General features: G+C 52.8%; 1 protein-coding gene across 1 annotated transcript in view; it reads right to left on the bottom strand.

The window, feature by feature from the left end:
• SMG6 (SMG6 nonsense mediated mRNA decay factor) overlaps nucleotides 1-19,618 on the bottom strand; it is a 68,853-nt gene extending 49,235 nt beyond the window's left edge. Inside the window, exons 1-6 of the mRNA XM_070735511.1 lie at nucleotides 19,474-19,618; nucleotides 3,561-5,208; nucleotides 1,571-1,766; nucleotides 1,157-1,267; nucleotides 955-1,061; nucleotides 155-233 (exon numbers count right to left, since the gene is read on the bottom strand). Of these exons, the coding sequence (XP_070591612.1) occupies nucleotides 155-233; nucleotides 955-1,061; nucleotides 1,157-1,267; nucleotides 1,571-1,766; nucleotides 3,561-5,208; nucleotides 19,474-19,582 (2,250 nt within the window). The 5' untranslated portion in view covers nucleotides 19,583-19,618. The remainder of the gene's footprint in view (nucleotides 1-154; nucleotides 234-954; nucleotides 1,062-1,156; nucleotides 1,268-1,570; nucleotides 1,767-3,560; nucleotides 5,209-19,473) is intronic.

Below are 19,618 nucleotides of genomic sequence, written 5' to 3'. Positions count from 1 at the left end.
CCCCATGCCAGAGGGACAGGGGGGAACTTCTTTGGGGGTCCTGAAAAAGGATGCCCCCACTTCCCCCTCCCCCCAGCAGATCCTGGTGCTGAGCCCCCTCCCCCGGCGTCTGTGGGGAGTTCCAACGTGGGGTGCCCGGAACCCCCCCTCTTACCGTGTAGACAGCCAGGAGGGCCAGCTGGTTGTAGGGCCGGCCATTCTTGGGGGCGATGTGCTGGGCCTTCAGGTACCAGCTGGGGAGAGAGGAGGCCACGTGAGCGGCAGGCGGGAGACACGGGCAGGAGACACGGGCGAGAGGGGGCCACGACTGAGAGCCTCCCTCCCTCCCTGCCCCTCCGATGCCCCCTGCGGCCCCCTTCCCCTCCCTCAGGCTGCTGACCCCTCCTGCATAGCAGCCTCGGCCTCAGGCTGACCGCTCCTTGGCCTCTGCACCCCAGGCACTGGTGACCAAGGGGCTGCAGAAACCATCAGGGTGGAGTCCTGGGCATGCCCCCCCCCCCATTCTTGCCCTCGCTGTGGGACTGGGCGGTGCCCCCCTTGAAGGAAGCTGCCCAGCCCTTCAGCCACACTGGCACCGGCTGCTCAAGTGGATGGCTGCTCTTGGCAACTGACCATCGTCCCCTTGCTGGCCTAGAGCTGCGGCACCTGGCCAACCCCCCCGCTCCCCCCCCCGGTCATTTTGCTCTCTTCTGGGTGGGGTGAGACAGGGTGAGCTCACCTGGAAAAGCCAGGCGGGGCCCAACTACCCACTGGGGAGTGGATACTGGGGGGAGGGGGGGGCTTTGTGCCCTCCTCTCACAGGTGGAGCCCCACCCCTGGCCCCAGATTCCCTCCCCGCTTGGGCCTGTCGGGGGGACCTGGTGATGGAGACGCCCGCCTGCGATGCCCCCCTCCCTCCGGGACAGCTCGGGTGAGGACGTGCAGGTGAGGAGCCCCCCCTCTGCCCCCCCCTACCTGCGGGCCTTCCCGTAGTTGGCCGTCTCGCTGCCCTGCTCCCGGTAGCGGCAGAGGTCCCCCTGGCAGATGAGGCTCCTCTGGGCGCTGATGAGGGCGTACTTCACCTGGGGAGGGGAGGGCAGCGTAAGAGCCCCCGCCCCATGGAGCCACCCCACCACCCCAGGCACGGCGTCCTGTTCCCCCCCGCGCCCCACCCCACCGTCTTGCGCAGGGGCTTGCAGCGCACGGCCAGTCCGTCCATGTGGTCCTCCAGCTTGAACTGGTAGCTCAGCTGCAGCTTCTGCAAAAGGCCCTCGAAGAAGACGGTGCCCTGGGGGGGGGGGGGGGGCAAGTTGCAGGGTCACGGCGGGAGGGGGACACCCCGGAGGCCCTCTAGCCCGGCCCCCCTCCACGGCTTGCCACACTCTCCGTAGAAGGCCTGGTGTGGAGGGGGGCTTGGGAGGGGCTCAAGGCCATCCTGTGCCCACCCACCTGGGCGGAAGCGGAAGGAGGACTGGGGCGAGGGAGAACTTTCAACTGGGAGGGAAGCCCAGATCTCAGGTTCCCCCTTGTGGCTCTGGCCATAAACTGGAGTAGCCTTTGTGGAGAGCCCCCTCCTGGCCCCCTTCCTCACCTCGTCCAGCACCTGGAGCAGCCTGGCCCGCACCTCCTGGCCACTCTCCCCCAGGCCGGGCTCCTTCAGCGCCTGCCGGAAGCGCTCGATCACCTGGTAGAAGCCGTTCTTCCAGAGCAGCTGGTCCACATTCTGCGCGTCGGCCGCCTCGATGTCCATCAGCAGGCAGCGCTCGTACAGCTGCAGCATCTCCGCCCTGCAAGCAGGGGGACAGACACACACACACACACACACACACACCGCCCTCAGTCATCAGGCAGGCAGGGAGGCGCCTCCCCCTCACTGTCCCCCCACCCCAACTGCAACCCGTGACCCCCCCCACGACCGCTCGTTCAGCTGCCCTTCCAAGTCCCAGGAGTCGTCCCAGACACCGCTCAAACGGACCCTCCATGAACTGTCGCACGTTGATGACTGGCCCCACCCTCTGCAGCTTGGGGGGCTGGCTGTGGGGGGCGGGGGGAGAGGGGAATTGGGGCACGCAGCGGGCTGGTGCACTTGGGCCCTCGCAGCCGCCCTTGCGTGAATGCCCGCCGGCCTGCCCCACACGGGCACCCCAGTTCTGAGGAGGCCACGGCCTGGGGGCAACTGGGGACCCCCGACCCCTGTGATGGCACCCTTCCCTCTGTGGGCGCCCAGCTTCCCTGCAGGGGAAAACAGCCTGGAACCCCCTGCAAAAGAGGAGGAGGCTGTTTCCTGCCCTTTGGGGGCCGTGTGGGGGCCGTTTTTAGGCCATTTACAGGCCATTTCTTCAACCTTTTTCGGGCCAGAACCAGCCCCCAAATGGGCCGTTTTGTGGTCATTCGTGGGGTGAAAAATGGCCCCCAAACAGCCTGGAAACGGCCCCCAAACGGCCCAAGCCAGGCACGCATGGGCCACCCAGCTGGTCTTCGGGTTTCTGGCCCTCTGGCGCACAGACGTGGAGGCCCCTGCTGGCGTGGGGTGCCGAAAAGGTTCCCCCCCACTGCCCTACATGGAGGGAGGGTCTTTCCCCTTCCGCTTTCTCTCCAGAAGGGGACGTGGGGTGAAGCACGGGATGGGAGGAGCCTCGTGGAGTGGGACTGCCCCTCGCCTCGGCTTACGGCCTTTGGGCCGGTGACCCTGGGGAAGGGGCCTGCTGGGCACGGAAGCCCCCCTGGGGGGACCATCCTCAGGTTGTGCCCGTATGGGCGCACAGATGCGTTTTCTATTCCTTATCCATCAACTCTATGCGCGGTCAGTCTGGTGGTTCAGGGCAACGAGGGGCTCACGGGATGATGCCCCCCTGGGTCACTCACTGAACAACTGGGGCAGGTGTGTGTGTGGCTGGACCTTCTCCAGAAGAGGCCGTGACAGCTGTCAGCCTGGAAAGCTTCAAGGCAGGACGAGACAGATTCAGGGAGGCCGAGTGTATCATAGGGGGTGATTGACACGGATGTCCATGTGGGTTGAGGCAGGCAGGGCTCCCCTGAGTCCCACTGGTTGGGGGTCCAGGGAAAGGGAGGGTCTGGCCTTCTCTTTCTGCTCAAGATCCCCCTGGACAATTGGGGGGGCATTGGGGGCCACTGAATGCTGGACCTGAGGGCTCTTCTGCGGTTCTGATCTCTTCCTGCTTCCCAGGGGCTGAAATGCGCCTACAACGCCCCCCCCCGGCATCCCCCCCCACCCCACAGCCTGTAAATCCCAGAGGGGTCAGGTAACATTTCCAAAGCTAAGAAAATCCCCAGGGCCTCCTGAGTGGCACAAGTCTCCACTGCACTCAAGGATCCCCGGAGAAGCTGTGTAGCCCCCGCCCCCAGCCCAGCCCTCCCTCCCTCCTGCTCCCTGGCGCCTAGGAAGGGGCCCAGCCCAGCCCAGCCCAGCCCAGCCCAGCCCAGCCCAGCCCAGCCCAGCCCAGCCCAGCCCAGCCCAGCCCAGCCCAGCCCAGCCCAGCCCAGCCCAGCCCAGCACTGATGCTCAGGGACAGCTCCCCTGGCCCAGAGGCCCCTCCCGCTCCCCGGCCCCCCGCGCCCACCTGAGGGTGCCCATCTTCTCCAGACCCTCCGGACTGAGCCTGTCCCGGGACAGGAGGTTGCTCAGCTGCTGCTCCAGGTGCCCGGCCTCCCGCAGGGCCTTGCTCAGTTCTTGCTGCTGCTGCTGGTGGTGGTGGTGGGGGGCCTTCTGCTGCTGCTCCGCCTCGCCGCTCGGGGGGTCGGCCGGGAAGGTGCTGCTGGCGCCCACCCCACCTGCACAGGGCTCGGCCTGCTTGGGGTAGCCGGCAGGGTAGTAGGCGGCTGGGTAGACCTCGCTGCAGGGGCCCACCGGGTAGGGCAGGGGGTAGCCGGCGTAAGGGTAGGGGGCCGCCCCGTAGTAGTAGGGGTTGTCCGAGTTCTGGAAGCGGTAGTAGGGGGCCGGGGCCTGGCGGGGCTCCCCTCGAGGCACGGGGGCCCCCTCATCGTCCGTGTCCAGGAAGTGCAGCTGGGCCCCTGGGCTCTTCAGCGCCGGCTTCTGGTCCGGGTTGTTGGGGTCCCAGAGCCGGCGGGACGTGCCCCCCCGGCTCCAGCCCCGAGGGCCTTTGCTGCTGCCGCTGCCGAAGAGGAGCCGGGCGCCCCCTCCGTGGGGAGCCTCAGGGGACCCTGTGCCGCCGCTGGGGGTCAGGTCCGTGTTGGCCGGCAGCACCAGGATACCTCGGCCCCGGTTCTGCGACTTCCCCTCTCCGGCTTCCGTGGGGTCCCTGGATGTGGTCCCAGAGGGCCGGCCGCTCTTCCGCCATTCAGGCTGGGAGGCCGTGGAGCCCCTCCCTGCGGAGCCCCTGCCGCCCCCCTGGGCCGCTCTGGGGTCCTGGGCCCGGCCGAGCCTGCCGTGGTCAGGGCCCCTCCTGGCCTCGGGGGCCTCCTCGGCCCTGTCCTCTTCCAGGGAGTCAGTGGAGGAGGTGGAGAGCTGCTTCTGTGGGCGGGGCCTGTCCAGGGGCTTCCTCCCCAGCTCTGCCTCCCCACGGGCCCCTTCGGTGCTGTTGTTGCTGCCCGCCGAGCTGGTGCTGCAGGTGCGGTAGCGGCTGCGGCGCTTGTCCGAACGGGAGTAGCGCTTGGGGGGGCTGCCCTTGCCATAGCCCCCCTGCTCGTCTCGGACCTTCCGGGGCCGCTCGGACCGCCTCCCCTTCTCCCCCAGCAGAGGCCGGGACCCCTCCTGGCCCGGCTCCCCTTCCTGGTCCCCCGGCTTCCTGGGCCCACCGCCCACCCTGCCCGAGTCCTTCTCGGAGTCCGTCCCCCTCTCCTCCTTCGGGGGGAGCTCCTCCTCCACCGGGGGGGCAGCCCCGGCTTCTCGGGGGGAGGCCTGCAGGCGCTTGCCCGGCTGGTAGATCTGCTGGTCGGGCTTCTTGGCCCGCCTGATGATGCGAGGGCACCAGTCCTCGGGGGTGCCCCCGCGGCCCTGTGGGGACCCCTCCAGGAAGCCGTTGGGGGGTGGGCCCCTGTCTTCTGGAGGGGGCTGGGGGGGCTGGGCCTCCTCCTTGCAGGCAGCTGCCGGGGGCTCCTCCCTGGGGCCCAGGGCCTCCTCCTCCTCCGGGGCCTCCCCCTTCATCTTCGCCGGGCCCGGCTTGTTCCTCAGGCGGGAGAGGCCTGGCTTGTAGATCTCGAGGTCCGGGCGCCGGGTGTCCTTACGATGCCGCGGTTCCTTCAGGGTCTCTGCAGGGGGAGGGGAGCACAAGACCCTGGTCAGCCCCAGAACCCCAGGATTCGGCCCCGGGTGGGGTTTCATCTTTTTTTTTAAAAAAAATATTTTTTATTATTTTCAAAGTAAAACGAACAAAGACATACAACATTAAACATTTAAGGAGCTACTATTGCTCCGCTTCTCATAGAAGTCTAACTAATACAAAATATAAAAAGCTCTAACTGTTACAGGATCTAAGCAGAAAAGCCACACTTGAAGATTACATTATCATTAAATTTAATTATAGATTTTTAAAATTAAGATTGTTGATTGAGTTTCTTTATATATATATATATTTTAAACAAAAAATAATAATATACGTATATGTATATATATATCAAAGAGCAATAAACAAATTATTAGTAATACAAAAAGAAAATAATATAAACACTTCTGAGTTAGTTATAATATAAACTATATAAACTATATAATTCTATCTTATGATTTTTAAGTAGTCATTTATTCTTATATGTTTAATTTTTAATACTATTTTTAACATTCCACCAATCATATACTTTATCCCAAATTTTATAAAATTCTGTTTCGGTTTGATTGTTCAACCTTTTAGTCATCATGTCTAATTCTGTACACTCTATAATTTTATTAAACACCTCAGAGTCTTTCGGTATCGTCTTTTCTTTCCATTTCTGCGCAAATGTTATTCGTGCCGCCGTCAATATATGTATTATTAAATAGTAAATTTCTTTTTTGTACTTTATATTTGAAATACCCAATAGAAAAAATTCAGGAGATTTTTTAATCTTCTCCTTTGTTATTTCATTTATCCAATTCTCTACTTTATTCCAAAATATTTTTGTCTCCGGACAGGTCCACCATGCATGGTAATATGTGCCAACTTCTTTTTTGCATTTCCAACAAATGGGCGATACCGAAGGAAACATTTTAGATATTCTGTATGGTGGAAGGTGCCATCTATAAAACATCTTAATTTGATTTTCTTTGAAAGAGATTGATTTTGTTATTTTCCAATTATACATCCATATCTTTTCCCAAGTATCTAAATCAATCTCTTTGCCAAAATTTTTGCACCAACTGATCATATTATCTTTCAATATCCAACCTATGGTTCTATGATTTAATAAATATTTATAAACATTTCCGATTGTCTTTGTTTGGTTTTGGAATAATAATTTGCCCAGTACATTATTTTCTTTTTAAAAAATGTAAGTCTTTACGTCTATTTGATATCTAGAACTAATCTGCATATAATGCCACCAATCTAAATCTATACCTAACTCGTATAACTCTTGTTTTGTTCTTAATTTTAATTATTTAACAGATCACTATATTTCCAAATCTTACCTTTTCCTTTAAGATTTGGGTGTACTATGGCTTCGAGGGGTGAAACCCATTCTGGCATTACTAAAAAGTGATTTTTCTTTATTTCATTCCACACTTCTATCAATGCCTTTCTAATAACATTATTTTTAAAATATGAGTGGGTTCTTAACTTATCATACCATACAAATGCATGCCACCTGACCATCAAGTCGTGGCCTTCTAGGTTAAGCAATCTTTGATTTTCTAATGTAAGCCATTCTTTTATCCATGTCAGAGCCGTGGCATGATAATATAGTTTCCAATTTGGGAGACCCAGGCCCCCTCTCTCCTTACGATCTTCTAATGAGTTTTGTTTTATTCTTGATTTTTTACCTTGCCAAATAAATTTTCTTATTATCTTATTCAATTCGGCAAAGAATTTCGCTCCTGGATTTATTGGAATCACTTGAAAAAGGAATAATATTTTTGGAAGAATATTCATTTTAACTGTGGAGATTCTTCCTACGAATGATAATTGTAGATTACTCCATATTTCTAAGTCTTTTTTAATCTGACTTAATAATGTTAAATAATTGTCGTTTTTTAAAGATAGGGCTTTGGAGGTCATCCATATCCCTAAGTATTTCACTTTTTTCGTGATCTTCATGTTTGATAAGTCTCCTAAATGTTTTCTCTGTATGTCAGTCATATTTTTTGTTAATATCTGTGTCTTTTCCTTATTTATTTTCAATCCTGCGACTTTCCCATATTCTTTATTGTGACTGTGGCTTCATTATGGAGGCCGGCCAGGGTCCCTTTGGAGTTGGGTGGCTCATAAATGTCACCAAATAAATAATGAATGGGCAGCCACTCGTGGGGTGTGCGTGTGTGTGTGTGTGGCTCCCGGGGGCCTTTACCTTCACTTGGACCCCAAGAGAGCCGGCTGACTTCTCCTGGGGTCCCTTCCTCCCCAATCCCCCCCCCCCAGGGACAGGCCCCAGGACACAATGGAGGGGGGGGGGTTGCAAAGGGGAGCCCTGGTTCCAAAGCGTTCTCTGCCCTGCAGCATTGTTGCAATTTCGGGCAGTTTCGGAACCCGGCAGCCAGCCACTGAGGTCCACCTGGCGTGGCGTTTCATGGACTGGAGGCCTCCTCTGAGCCTCGGTGGTGCAGGGGCTAAAGCGCAGCCCTGGAAATCTCGGTGAAGCAAGCGCTGTACAAGTCTAAGGGCTGCGGCTATGGAGAAGGAAAACTTTGAAACATTGCTTTTTCAAAAAGGAACAAATGTATTACTTGAAACAAACAAATAACCCAAAGATAAAGTTAGGAAGAAATACAAAGACAACTTTTGTGTTCCACTAAAGAGCTTTCTGGGTGGGTGGGTGGGTGGGAGGGTGGGTGGGAGGCTGCAGCCGTGTTTCTGAATGCAGCTGAAGCTGCTAATAACCGTATCTATATATCTATATATCTCCCAAGTTAAAATATAAACATTTGAAAGGGAAAACAAAAAACAAAAAACAAGCAAACAACATCAAATTGTCATTAAAACACCTATTGTTGTTGCATTGCGTCCTATTTGTTGTGAGCTGCCCTGAGTCCCAACGGGATTGGGGGGCATAGAAGTCGAAAGAAACAACCCAACAAAAAATAGAAACCCCCGTTTACAAAAAATAAGAAATGACAAACATATCACAAAACTTCCCACTTGGGGCCCCCGGGGGTGGGCTCTTCCTGGGGGGCCTTCCCAGGTCTGGCCTGCCTGGGCTCCCAAAGGGGAGAGACCTCCCCCATCAGCCCTTCAGGGGGATGGGCGGCCAAAGACCCCACCCTGGGCTTCATTTAACTTAATGGATTTGCCTTATAGGCCGCCCAGTCCTGGGCCTCTCAGTTCCCTCTGGTCCCCCTGCCCACCCTCCGGACCCCCGTGGTGGTGGCCCCTTCCCGGACCTCCTCCTCCTCCTGTCGAGCACATCCCGTGGTGGTCCGTGGCCGGGGCCTGCCACCGCTCCACTCCGTGGGCCATGGCCAGTCTGTGGCTGCAGCCCGGAAGAGCCAGCCGGTCCCTGGGCAGCCTCCGGTGGGATGGCATCGGAACCCTGGCAGTGGCTGCTGTGGCAACCAGGCGGGCCCGGAACAGACCAGCCAGGCACAGAGGCCGGCTGCCCGGGGGAGGCTCTGCGGCCGAAGGACCGGGAGGGGCATCCCAGGCCCGGAGACCTGGACGCGCCCCACAGGTCAGCATCCCCCCTCCCCGACTTCCCTCCTTGGCATAGTTCCCTCTAAGCTGAGCAGTGAGCAATCGCTCACTTAAAAATCATCATCAACTCAGAGTTTTCCAAACCTGCCCAGAAGCCGAGAGGGAAAGAGTGAGAGGGAAGGAGAGAGAGAGGAAGAGAGGAAGAGAGAGAAACAGATAGAAAAAAGAGAGGAAGGAAAAGAGAAAGAAAAAGAATGGGAGTAAGGAAGAGAGAAAGAAAATCAAAATCTAGTTTGAAACTAGCTCAACTATTTAAGTGGCATTTTGATATTGATAGAGTTGCCCTATTATGAGCTCACTGTTATAGACACACAGTACAGTATTTTATTTTGAAATTCTCTGAGGCAAAACAGGGTGGGTTTTTTATTTGTTTGTTTAGTTATTATTTCTGTGCCGCCCAGTCCCGAAGGGACTTCCACTCAGACACTATACTTTTCCGCCCACCCCCCCAAATAAATTAGAGGGAACACTGCTCTTTGGTCCTGCGGAGTCACGGCTGTACCAAAGGGGCTTTTGTTCTGCCCCCCAAGAAATAGGTATACACACACACACACACACACGCACGGCTTTGACAAGATGTAAGCGTGCAATTCGAATAATTTAGTATCAGAAAGGTTTAAAAGTGTAAAATGTATGAGCGAAGCAAGAACTATGTCCGTTCCTTTCAGCTGTTCATTAAAATCTCAAGCACAAAGCCCAAACTCCCCAAGAGTTCTCTTTGGTCACAAATCTCTCATTAACACGACTCACTCTGAGGTTGGCAGGAAGCCCGGACGTCAAGATTTCCCCTTCTTAGTTTGCAATTCACGTAAACAATTTCAGAGCCAAATCGAGGCAGCCATCGCTCATATTGGAAAGTTGACTTCCGCCCTCACTCGACACAGACTCGCCCTTAAACCCCCACAAGGCCTGGCCAAGTGTTCGAGAGATCTATTCACGCAGAGACCTCCTCCTGCTCAGCCACTCCTGCCTTCTCACCCCCCTCCGTACTCTGGCATCCAGAAGAGGTCCCTCCTCTTCTCCCGAGTCACTGGTGGTAGCTCTGGTGAATTTTAAGCCACGGGGGGGGGGGGGGCAGAGTGTGAGACTGCAGGGGCCTCCCTGGCTGAGCTCTCCCCTCGCCCGGAGGACTTTCAGGGTGAAGAGGGAATGGGCAGATCCCCTGGAGACTCGGCCGGGGGTCCGCTTCCCTGGGCCTCCCAACGCGCATTATCTGCCCAGGCCCTCCCCCACTCGTGGTGGCAAAACAGCCCCCCCCCCACAACCCTTTCTGCATCGCTCATAAGGTCATTGTGGCCCAGACCGTCCTGTTAAAACCAGAACTTCTCCTTCTTGGTATCGCAAGGCAGAAATTTAAAAATGAAGACAAATACTTAATCCTCCCTGTTATAATGGCGGCAAGATGATCTTATGCGCAAAACTGGAAAACAGAAACAGCCCCCACAACTTTCAGCTTCACAATTAAGGTCCTTGGATGGGCAGAAATGACCAAAACGACTTTGCAATTACAGGCGAAAGACAAATCCGAATTTTACAAAATATGGGGGAAAGTTGATGCAAATGGCTCAAGCAGAAAAAATACATAAAAAGTCTCAAGGAAAAGTAAAATTAGGCACTTTGTCCTTTCTTACCCAAACATCATGAAAATATAGAAACATTGAACATAAAACCCCTAAAGACGAACTCGCACCTTCTTCAGAGATATAACGAAATAAACACAAACACAGAATACGGAACTAAATGAAAGGCTGTAAATGGAGGAATCAAAGTGTTTGGAGCCGAATGCGGCTTTTGCGGGGCTGCAGAAGGACGGGGACACCCAAGGGACGGCCCCACGGTCACAATGGAACGCCAGAGCTGGAAGGGACCCCGGAGGTCTTCTAGCCCAACCCTTAGGTGCTTAGGCAGGAAACCTTACACTACAGTGGTACCTCAAGATATGAACCCCTCGTCTTACTAACAACTCGTGATACGAACCTGGGGTTCAGAAAATTTTTGCCTCTTCTTACGAACTTTTTTCGAGTTATGAACCGGCGTTCGGAGACTGCTGGGAAGCCGCGCGGCTGTTTTAAAAGGTGACAGCTGGGCGGCGGGGCTTCCCAGAAGCCTCCCGAACGCCGGTTCGTAACTCGAACAAGGTTCGTAAGAAGAGGCAAAATTTTTCTGAACCCCGGGGTCGGTTCGGGAGGTTGCTGGGAAGCCCCCCAGCCCGGCTGCCACCTTTTAAAACAGCCGCGCCACTTCCCAGCTGTCTCCTGAAGCCGAACGCGGAAGTTCGGCTTTGCCGTTCAGCTTCAGGAGACAGATGGGAAGCGGCGCGGCTCTTTTAAAAGGTTGCAGCCGGCCTGGGGGGCTTCCCAGCACCCCCCCGAACCCTGAACCCCGGTTCGGGGGGGTGCTGGGAAGCCCCCCAGGCCGGCTGTCACCTTTTAAAACAGCCGCGCGGCTTCCAAGCAGTCGCCGAAAGCTGTTTTTTTGCGGGGGTTTTTTTGGTTGCACGGATTAATTGACTTTACATTGTTTCCTATGGGAAACAATGTTTCGTCTTACGAACCTTTCGTCTTACGAACCTCCTCCTTGCACCAATTAAGTTCGTATCATGAGGTACTTCAGACAAAGGGTCATCAAGCACTTTTTAAAAAAAACTTCCAGTGTTGCGGCATTCACAACTTCTGTTCTGCCAGTTAATAATTTAGAAAACCCCTCCTCTCTTCCAGGCCGCTTCTCTCCTTGTTTAGTTTCCACCCATCGCTTCTTGCCCTGCCTTCGGATGCTTTGGAGACGCCCTCTTCTTTGTGGCAGCCCCTGAAATGCCGGGAGACTGACAGGCCTCCTCTTCATTCAACCACATCTACCCAATTCCTGCAACAGGTCAGGCCCCTTTGCAGGTGTCCAGCTGAGCCCTGCTGCTGTCAACAGAACGGGACAGAATTCTCTACTGGCCCAGGGTGATTGGACACACAAGAGGAATTTTGTCATTGGTGCAGATGCTCTCAGTGGACATGAAAGAAAAAGAGACATTGGTCAAGAATCATCAGGTCCAACCCTTAATGATTGCCATAGGGGTCAAATAAGCAATGAAGAAACAATATTAATAAAAATCTGAAGGATGCGAGCAACAAGTGAGAGTCCTGCAGTCCTAAGTGGGAGGAGATGGGAGACAGGAAGGATGAGAAAAAAACAAGTTTCTAACACCGCACGAATCCCAGCGGCCAATAAGGTCCCACAGATTTGGCCTTCTCCGGGTCCCATCGACCAAACAATGTCGTTTGGCGGGCCCCAGGGGAAGAACCTTCTCTGTGGTGGCCCTGGCCCTTTGGAATCAACTCCCCCCAGAGATTACAACGGCCCCCACCCTCCTTGTCTTTTGCAAATTACTCAAGACCCACCTTTGTCGCCAGGCATGGGGGAGTTAGGATATTCCTTCCCCCTAGGCCATTACAAGTTATGTATGGTATGTTTGTGTGTATGTTTGGTTTTTTATAATAAGGGGTTTTAGTTGTTTTATTAAATTGGATTGTTATATGTTGTTTTTTATCATTGTTGTTAGCCGCCCTGAGTCTGCGGAGAGGGGCGGCATACAAATCCAATAAATAATAATAATAAATAATAATAGAAGTGCAGACTTAGTGAATAGTTTAACAGTGTTGAGGGAATTGTTTGTTTAGCAGAGTGAGGGCGTTCAGGAAAAAACTGTCCTTGTGTCTAGTTGTCTTGGTGTGTAGGACTCTGTAGGGACATTTTGAAACAGTTTGTGTCCAGGACGCAAGGGGTCAGTCAATATTTTCACCACCCTCTTTTTGACCCGTGCAGTCTACCGGTCCTCAAGGGAAGAAGGCAGGTGGGCAGCCATGTTTTTTTCCTGCAGTTCTGATTATGGACGTTTGTTCCCCTTGGACTCAGGAGTTATAGGTCATTATGAAGCAGTGGAAGTGATGTGCCGGTGTCTGGAGGCTGTTGGGGCCTGGATGGGTGTCAACAGACTCAAACTCAACCCGGATAAGACGGAGTGGCTGTGGGTTTTGCCTCCCAAGGACAATTCCATCTGTCCGTCCAATACCCTGGGGGGGGGGAATTATTGACCCCCTCGGAGAGGGTCCGCAACTTGGGCGTCCTCCTCGATCCACAGCTCACATTAGAGAACCATCTTTCAGCTGTGGCGAGGGGGGCGTTTGCCCAGGTTCGCCTGGTGCACCAGTTGCGGCCCTATCTGGACCGGGACTCATTGCTCACAGTCACTCATGCCCTCATCACCTCGAGGTTCGACTACTGTAATGCTCTCTACATGGGGCTACCTTTGAAAAGTGTTCGGAAACTTCAGATCGTGCAGAATGCAGCTGCGCGAGAGCAGTCATGGGCTTCCCTAGGTATGCCCATGTTTCACCATCACTCCGCAGTCTGCATTGGTTGCCGATCAATTTCCGGTCACAATTCAAAGTGTTGGTTATGACCTTTAAAGCCCTTCATGGCATTGGACCAGAATACCTCCGAGACCGCCTGCTGCCGCACGAATCCCAGCGACCGATTAGGTCCCACAGAGTGGGCCTTCTCCGGGTCCCGTCAACTAAACAATGTCGGTTGGCGGGCCCCAGGGGAAGAGCCTTCTCTGTGGCGGCCCCGACCCTCTGGAACCAACTCCCCCCGGAGATTAGAACTGCCCCTACTCTCCTTGCCTTTCGTAAGCTCCTTAAGACCCACCTGTGTCGTCAGGCATGGGGGAACTGAGACATCTCCCCCGGGCATATACAATTTATGAATGGTATGTGTGTATGTATGTGTGTTTAGAAAATGGGGTTTTTAAAATGTTTTTAGTAGAAATTTAGATTTGTTATAAATTGTTTTTCACTTTGTTGTGAGCCGCCCCGAGTCTGCGGAGAGGGGCGGCATACAAATCCAAATAAATAAATAAATAAATGATCCTCCAGCACCAGGATTTCTTAGTTGGTGTTCTGGCTTGGGGGTTTTGTGTTTTTAATTCTTGTAAGTCAACCGGGGTCAAGTGAGTGAGACGGGCAATAATATCCATCGTATTCTGTAAATCAGGCGCATCTCATTTTGGCCACTTTAGGACTTTGGGACTTCAGCTCTCCGAATTCTGGGAATTAAAGTCCCCAAGTCTTAAAGTTGCCAATAAACTGCTGTCAATCACCCAGAGAACTCTGGGAGACTAGATTCCCCCCTATATACAAATGGACAGAAAGAAAGAAAACAGAGGGAAAAGCAGATGTATAAATGTATCTAGTTATAAGTGTAGAGGGGAAAAAGCTTCTTAATTGAAGGATGAATATATAAGTAAGGATATATAAGGAACAAAAATGTTTTTCATGGTAACATGTAACATTTGTTAGTAGTTAAATAGATTGACAGATGAAAACTGTAAAAGAAATACAGTTTAACATGCTGGTATAATATATATGGAAATATGACATCAATGCAATTTACCGTAAAAAGTGTTACAGAAGTTGTTATGTGTGTTTGTACGTCTTAATGTTTTGTTTGTACTGTATTGTCTAATAATGTTTAATATTCAATAAAAACATTTTTTTTAAAAGCATTCTCCCATGTACAGCCCCTCCGGCAGCTGCAGCCCCCCTCACCAAAATGCGGCTCCCCCCTGGGAGAGTCTGCCCCACGCGGAATACTCGGCCCACGACCACAGGCCACGCCTGGACCCACGGGCCCAAAAGCCGCCGTGGGATGAGACCGAGACCGGCTGCACAAGATGTAACTCTGCGGAACACCCAGAGGAAGCCGTAAGCGACATCTCCCACTTTGCATAGAGGCGGGGGGGGGGGGGAATTACCAGAAAAGCCCCACAGGAAAAGCCGAGAGGGCAGAGAGACCGCAGTGACTGATTCCACGGGGGCAAGAGAAGGTCAAGGAGGAGGGGGGCAGCTCAGCGTCGAGGAAACTTCCACGAAAAGAGACAGAGGCTCTTGAACAAGAGGTCATCCGTTAGCTGGCCTCCAGCCACGAAGGGCAGGGGAGGGGGCAGGGGAGGGGGCAAGGGGCACGGGGAAGAGAAGGGCAGTGCGGTGGGGGTGGGGGGGTGACAGGGACCAGAGGCGTCAACCCGGAATAAACCTGCCAGTCAAGGAGGGAGCGTGGGAACGGAAAGCAAAACTCCCCCAAAGAGGCGCCTGGACCTCAAAAGCCCTTGCCAGAACATCCGAAACCAACGCTATTGGACACCGGTGGATTGGTCAGCGTGGGGGACTTTCAGGTCCAGCTTTGACCAGGTTGCTATGACCACCTGAACTGAGTCAAAGCGAGCCTTCCACTCCGGCCGAGGGGTCTCCTTACGAAGGAGCCAAGCCAGGACACAAAGCAGTTGGACTTCAAGATAATCATGTCAGCGTCCGCACAGCCCAACTCCCGGCGTATAAATTTAACTTTTATTTTCTTGGTATCCTACATTATTTTTAAAAATAACTGAAAGTGGTGAACATATTTGACACGTGAAGCATCTGCAAGGAAACCACCGAGCTCAGAGCACCAAGGGCCCCAACGCTTCAACCCCGGGCTAAAAATACTCTTCTACCCATCCCCAAGGCCGCTTCCTCCTCCTGTCCTGCCCGCAAGGGGCCCGGGCTGGGCTGACAGGTTAGAGGGCACGTATATTTATTTATTTATTTATTAGATTTGTATGCCACCCTTCTCCGTAGATTCGGGGCGGCTAACAACAATAATAAAACAGCATATGACAAATCTAATATTTAAAATAATTTTAAAAAAACCCTTATTTAAAAAAACAAACATACGCACAAACATACCATGCATAAATTGTATAGGCCTAGGGGGAAGGGAATATCTCAGTTCCCCAAGCTGAAATACTTTGCACCAGGCAAACCGGGTTCGGGTTCGCCCAACACCACTTATGACCCTTACAGCCTCCCAGAGGCTGGTCAACTGGCTTGTATTTATGATGCTTCCAATGTCCCTGGGTCACACGATCCCCTTTTATGACAGTCAGTGAGGAAGCCGGATTCACTTATTGACTGTCCCGAGAAAGGTCCTGAAATGGGGCAAAAATTCCTTAACCACTCTCTCACTCAGCCACAAAAATCCTGGGTCCAGTTATGGTCATTATGTGGAGAAGAGCCTGATCTCAGGTGAGCCCAGCTGGTTCTGAGCAGGTTCCCCACCCCAGGTCTCTTGGTTCCGCCCCATGTTTACGACTCCTTTTCTCACTTTTATTAATAGGAGTATTTCCGCAGTTTTATAAATCCCTGAAACAAATAGATGCCCACCCTGAGGGGGCTCCCTGTGGTTCTTAACAAAACTGGGACGAAGGAGCAGGAGGGGGGCCTCAAGGTCCAGCTAGGGGTCGTATACTTGGCAATGCATTAATGGGCGGCCGAAATGAAAGGGTGAGAGGCTGGCCGGTCGGATTTGGAAATTATGCAAAACTGGGCTGAATAATATTCAAGAGGATTGAGAAAACCCAAAGAGGTTATAGATAACTAGGCAAAAAGCTAAGAAAATCAGATGGGACATTCCGATTCAGTATTTTGAATGCAGACATAGGATGTGACCTGGTGGTGACCTATTATTAGATGTGAAAGTGATGCCGAAACTGTAACTGATAAGCTGAAGGTGAGTCAACAGTATTGTCTGAAAAGGCCATTCCAGGTACATCAGGAGTCAATTCCAGAGACCTCAAGACAGAATTCTAGGTACATCAAAGAGAAAATCCCACGCACATCAAAGTGGGGAAGTCAAACAATAAGAATCAACTGTCCACATAGATTCTCAGCCATCCAGGTGCTTTTTCGAGATGCGACTCCATTAAAGCAGAACGTTCAGTTATTCCTTCCTTCCTTTTTCATTCATTTTCAATGTCCTTCTTGTAGTGGGGTGACCAAAACTGAACGCAGTACTGCAGGTGAGGTCTGACCACTAGGGCATTATAGAGTGGCATTAGTGCCTCCTTAGTCTGGGAGTGTGTCCCCCTCTTGAGGCAGCGTAGGACCGTGTTGGCCTTTTTAGCCGCCGCTGCACATTGCTGGCTCGTGTTGAGTTGCTTTATCCACCAAGACTCTCACAGACAGTGATGCTAAGTGTGGTTTCTCTCAATTTGTTTGCGGGTCTTGGGGTTTTCTTGCCTAGGTGTAAGATTTTACTTTTTTCAACATTACATTTCATTTTGATAGTTTGAGCCCACAGCAGGGGTGGGCTGCTGCCAGGACCGGGGGAGAGGGGGGGCAGTGGGGTTAGCGAAAAGGGAGCCCCGCCCCAAAGCACCCAATTTGCACTGAAAGATAGCAAAACTTTTGGTAGCCCCTCCTTGTCGTCCCACAGTACTCATCTCTCTAGATCTTTCTGTATTTGGAGCCCATCCTCTGGGGTGTTGGCTGCCCCGGCCAGCTTGGTGTCATCTGCAAATCTGATGAGTTCCCGGCGCTCTATTCCCTCCTCTAGGTGGTTGATGGACGGCTGAAGAGCCTCTTGAAAAAGCACCTTTGCGACCCTGAGAACCAACTGTTCCCCTTGATGGATCCTGGGCTCAGACCTCCCTCAACGCAGGGCCTGGTTCTTGGAATCCAACCTACAGCAACAAGGCCTCCAGGAAATGAGCCCAGGGGCCCAGAAAGGCAACACTCGTTATTAGATGAGAATGAGATGCTGAAGGTACCAAAGGGAGATTTTCTATGTGGACGTTCATTATTTATTTATTTATTTATTTATTGGATTTGCATGCTGCCCCTCTCCGTGAACTCGGGGCGGCTAACAACAGTGGTAAAAACAGCATGTGACAATCCAATACTAAAAACAGCTAAAAACCCTTGTTATAAAACCAATCATACATACAAACATGCCATGCATAAATTGTAGAAACATAGAAGACTGACGGCAGAAAAAGACCTCATGGTCCATCTAGTCTGCCCTTATACTATTTCCTGTATTTTATCTTACAATGGATATAGCTTTATCCCAGGCATGTTTAAATTCAGTTGCTGTGGATTTACCAACCACGTCTGCTGGAAGTTTGTTCCAAGGATGTACTACTCTTTCAGTAAAATAATATTTCCTCACGTTGCTTTTGATCTTTCCCCCAACTAACTTCAGATTGTGTCCCCTTGTTCTTGTGTTCACTTTCCTATTAAAAATACTTCCCTCCTGGACCTTATTTAACCCTTTAAATGTTTTGATCCTGTCCCCCCTTTTCCTTCTGTCCTCCAGACTCTACAGATTGAGTTCATTAAGTCTTTCCTGATACGTTTTATGCTTAAGACTTTCCACCATTCTTGTAGCCCGTCTTTGGACCCGAGAAGCCTAGGGGGAAAGAAAATCTCAGGGTTTTAAGGAGCTTACAAAAGGCAAGGAGGATGGGGGCTATTCTAATCTCTGGGGGGAGTTGGTTCCAGAGGGCCGGGGCCACCACAGAGAAGGCTCTTCCCCTGGGTCCCACCAGACAACATTGTTTAGTTGACGGGACCCAGAGAAGGCCAACTCTGTGGGACCTAATTGGTCGCTGGGATTCGTGCGGCAGAAGGCGGTCCTGGAGATATTCTGGTCTGATTATTATTATTATTATTATTATTATTTACTGAATTTGTATGCCGCCCCTCTCTGCAGACTGATGCCATGAAGGGTTTTATAGGTCATGACCAACACTTTGAATTGTGACCGGAAATTGATTGGCAACCAATGCAGACTGCGGAGTGTTGGTGTGACATGGGCATATTTGGGGAAGCCCATGACTGCTCTCGCAGCTGCATTCTGCACGATCTGAAGTTTCCGAACACTTTTCAAACAACATGCAGCTTTTCACCTATCTGAGGATTCTTTCGCCTTCTCTGCCCCCTGGGGGCCTCCAACAGATGCACCTCAAAACAGCAGCTCCAGACAGCAGCTTCAGCAACAGGCCAGGAAGGATTCCTAAAGTGGCTTCTGCTGACTGCTAGCTGTCGTTCAGCGGTTCAACTCTCACCACTGGCTCAAGGTGGACTCAGCCTTCCATCCTTCCCAGGGGGCTCAAATCAGGACCCAGATGTTGTTGGGGGCGATATGCTGATTTGGCTTAGAGAGGGCTGGGAAGGGCTATATAAGTCTAGATGCTATGCTAAGATCAGCACCCACCAGGAGGGATTCAAAGGTGGGAGGGGTGGGGGGGGCAGCCCCTCCCCCCCAAATACTTCCATTTGGATCGTCACATTTTTTTATTGTTTCAACTTCAAGGCAGCCCAGCTCCACAAATTACAAGAAGAAACAAAGAGCAGACATACCAAGAGATAAGCTGAGGTGGGGAGTTCCACCCTTGGCCACTTTAAAGACCCGTGGACTTCAACTCCCAGAATGCCCCAGGCTGCTAGCAAGGCGGATCCGCAAAGCCACCTGAGGAATTCTGGGAGTTGAAGTCCACAGGGGTTACAATGGCCAAGCAGGGCCTAGGAAGGTAACCAGGTTTAGACAGACCACGAAAGGAGACCGCAAAGGTGGGGGCAAAGGGAGGCCTTCCGGGAGGGCCCCTCACGGCGGAAGTCCCCGGGTCCCCTTAACGGACCGGCAAGGCATTGTGGGAACCGTAGTCCGGCCCAGACCGAGAGGAGGAAAGACTGCGCAGGCGCGGGGCGCGCGCAGGTGTTTAGAAAAGGAGGGAGGGAGGAGGGAGCACCAGCGCGCCACGCCCCCCGGCCACCCTGCTCGGCGCCGGCACCAACCAGCCAACCAAGCCGCCGCCCTGCCGTGGCCTCACCTGGGCCGCCCCTCCCGTGCGTCGCCGCCTCCGCCTCCGCAGTGGCCAATATCCCCCGCCGGAGCTCCGCCGCCGAAACGCGGACCCGCTCCAGACCTGCAGCCGCCATCTTGGCTCGACGAAGCCAAGGAAACAAACGGCGGAC

Source organism: Erythrolamprus reginae, chromosome 1 (assembly GCF_031021105.1).
Source record: "Erythrolamprus reginae isolate rEryReg1 chromosome 1, rEryReg1.hap1, whole genome shotgun sequence".
Classification (NCBI taxonomy): domain Eukaryota; kingdom Metazoa; phylum Chordata; class Lepidosauria; order Squamata; family Dipsadidae; genus Erythrolamprus; species Erythrolamprus reginae.
Note: the sequence above shows the minus strand (reverse complement) of the source record. Positions and strands in the feature narration are given on the sequence as shown.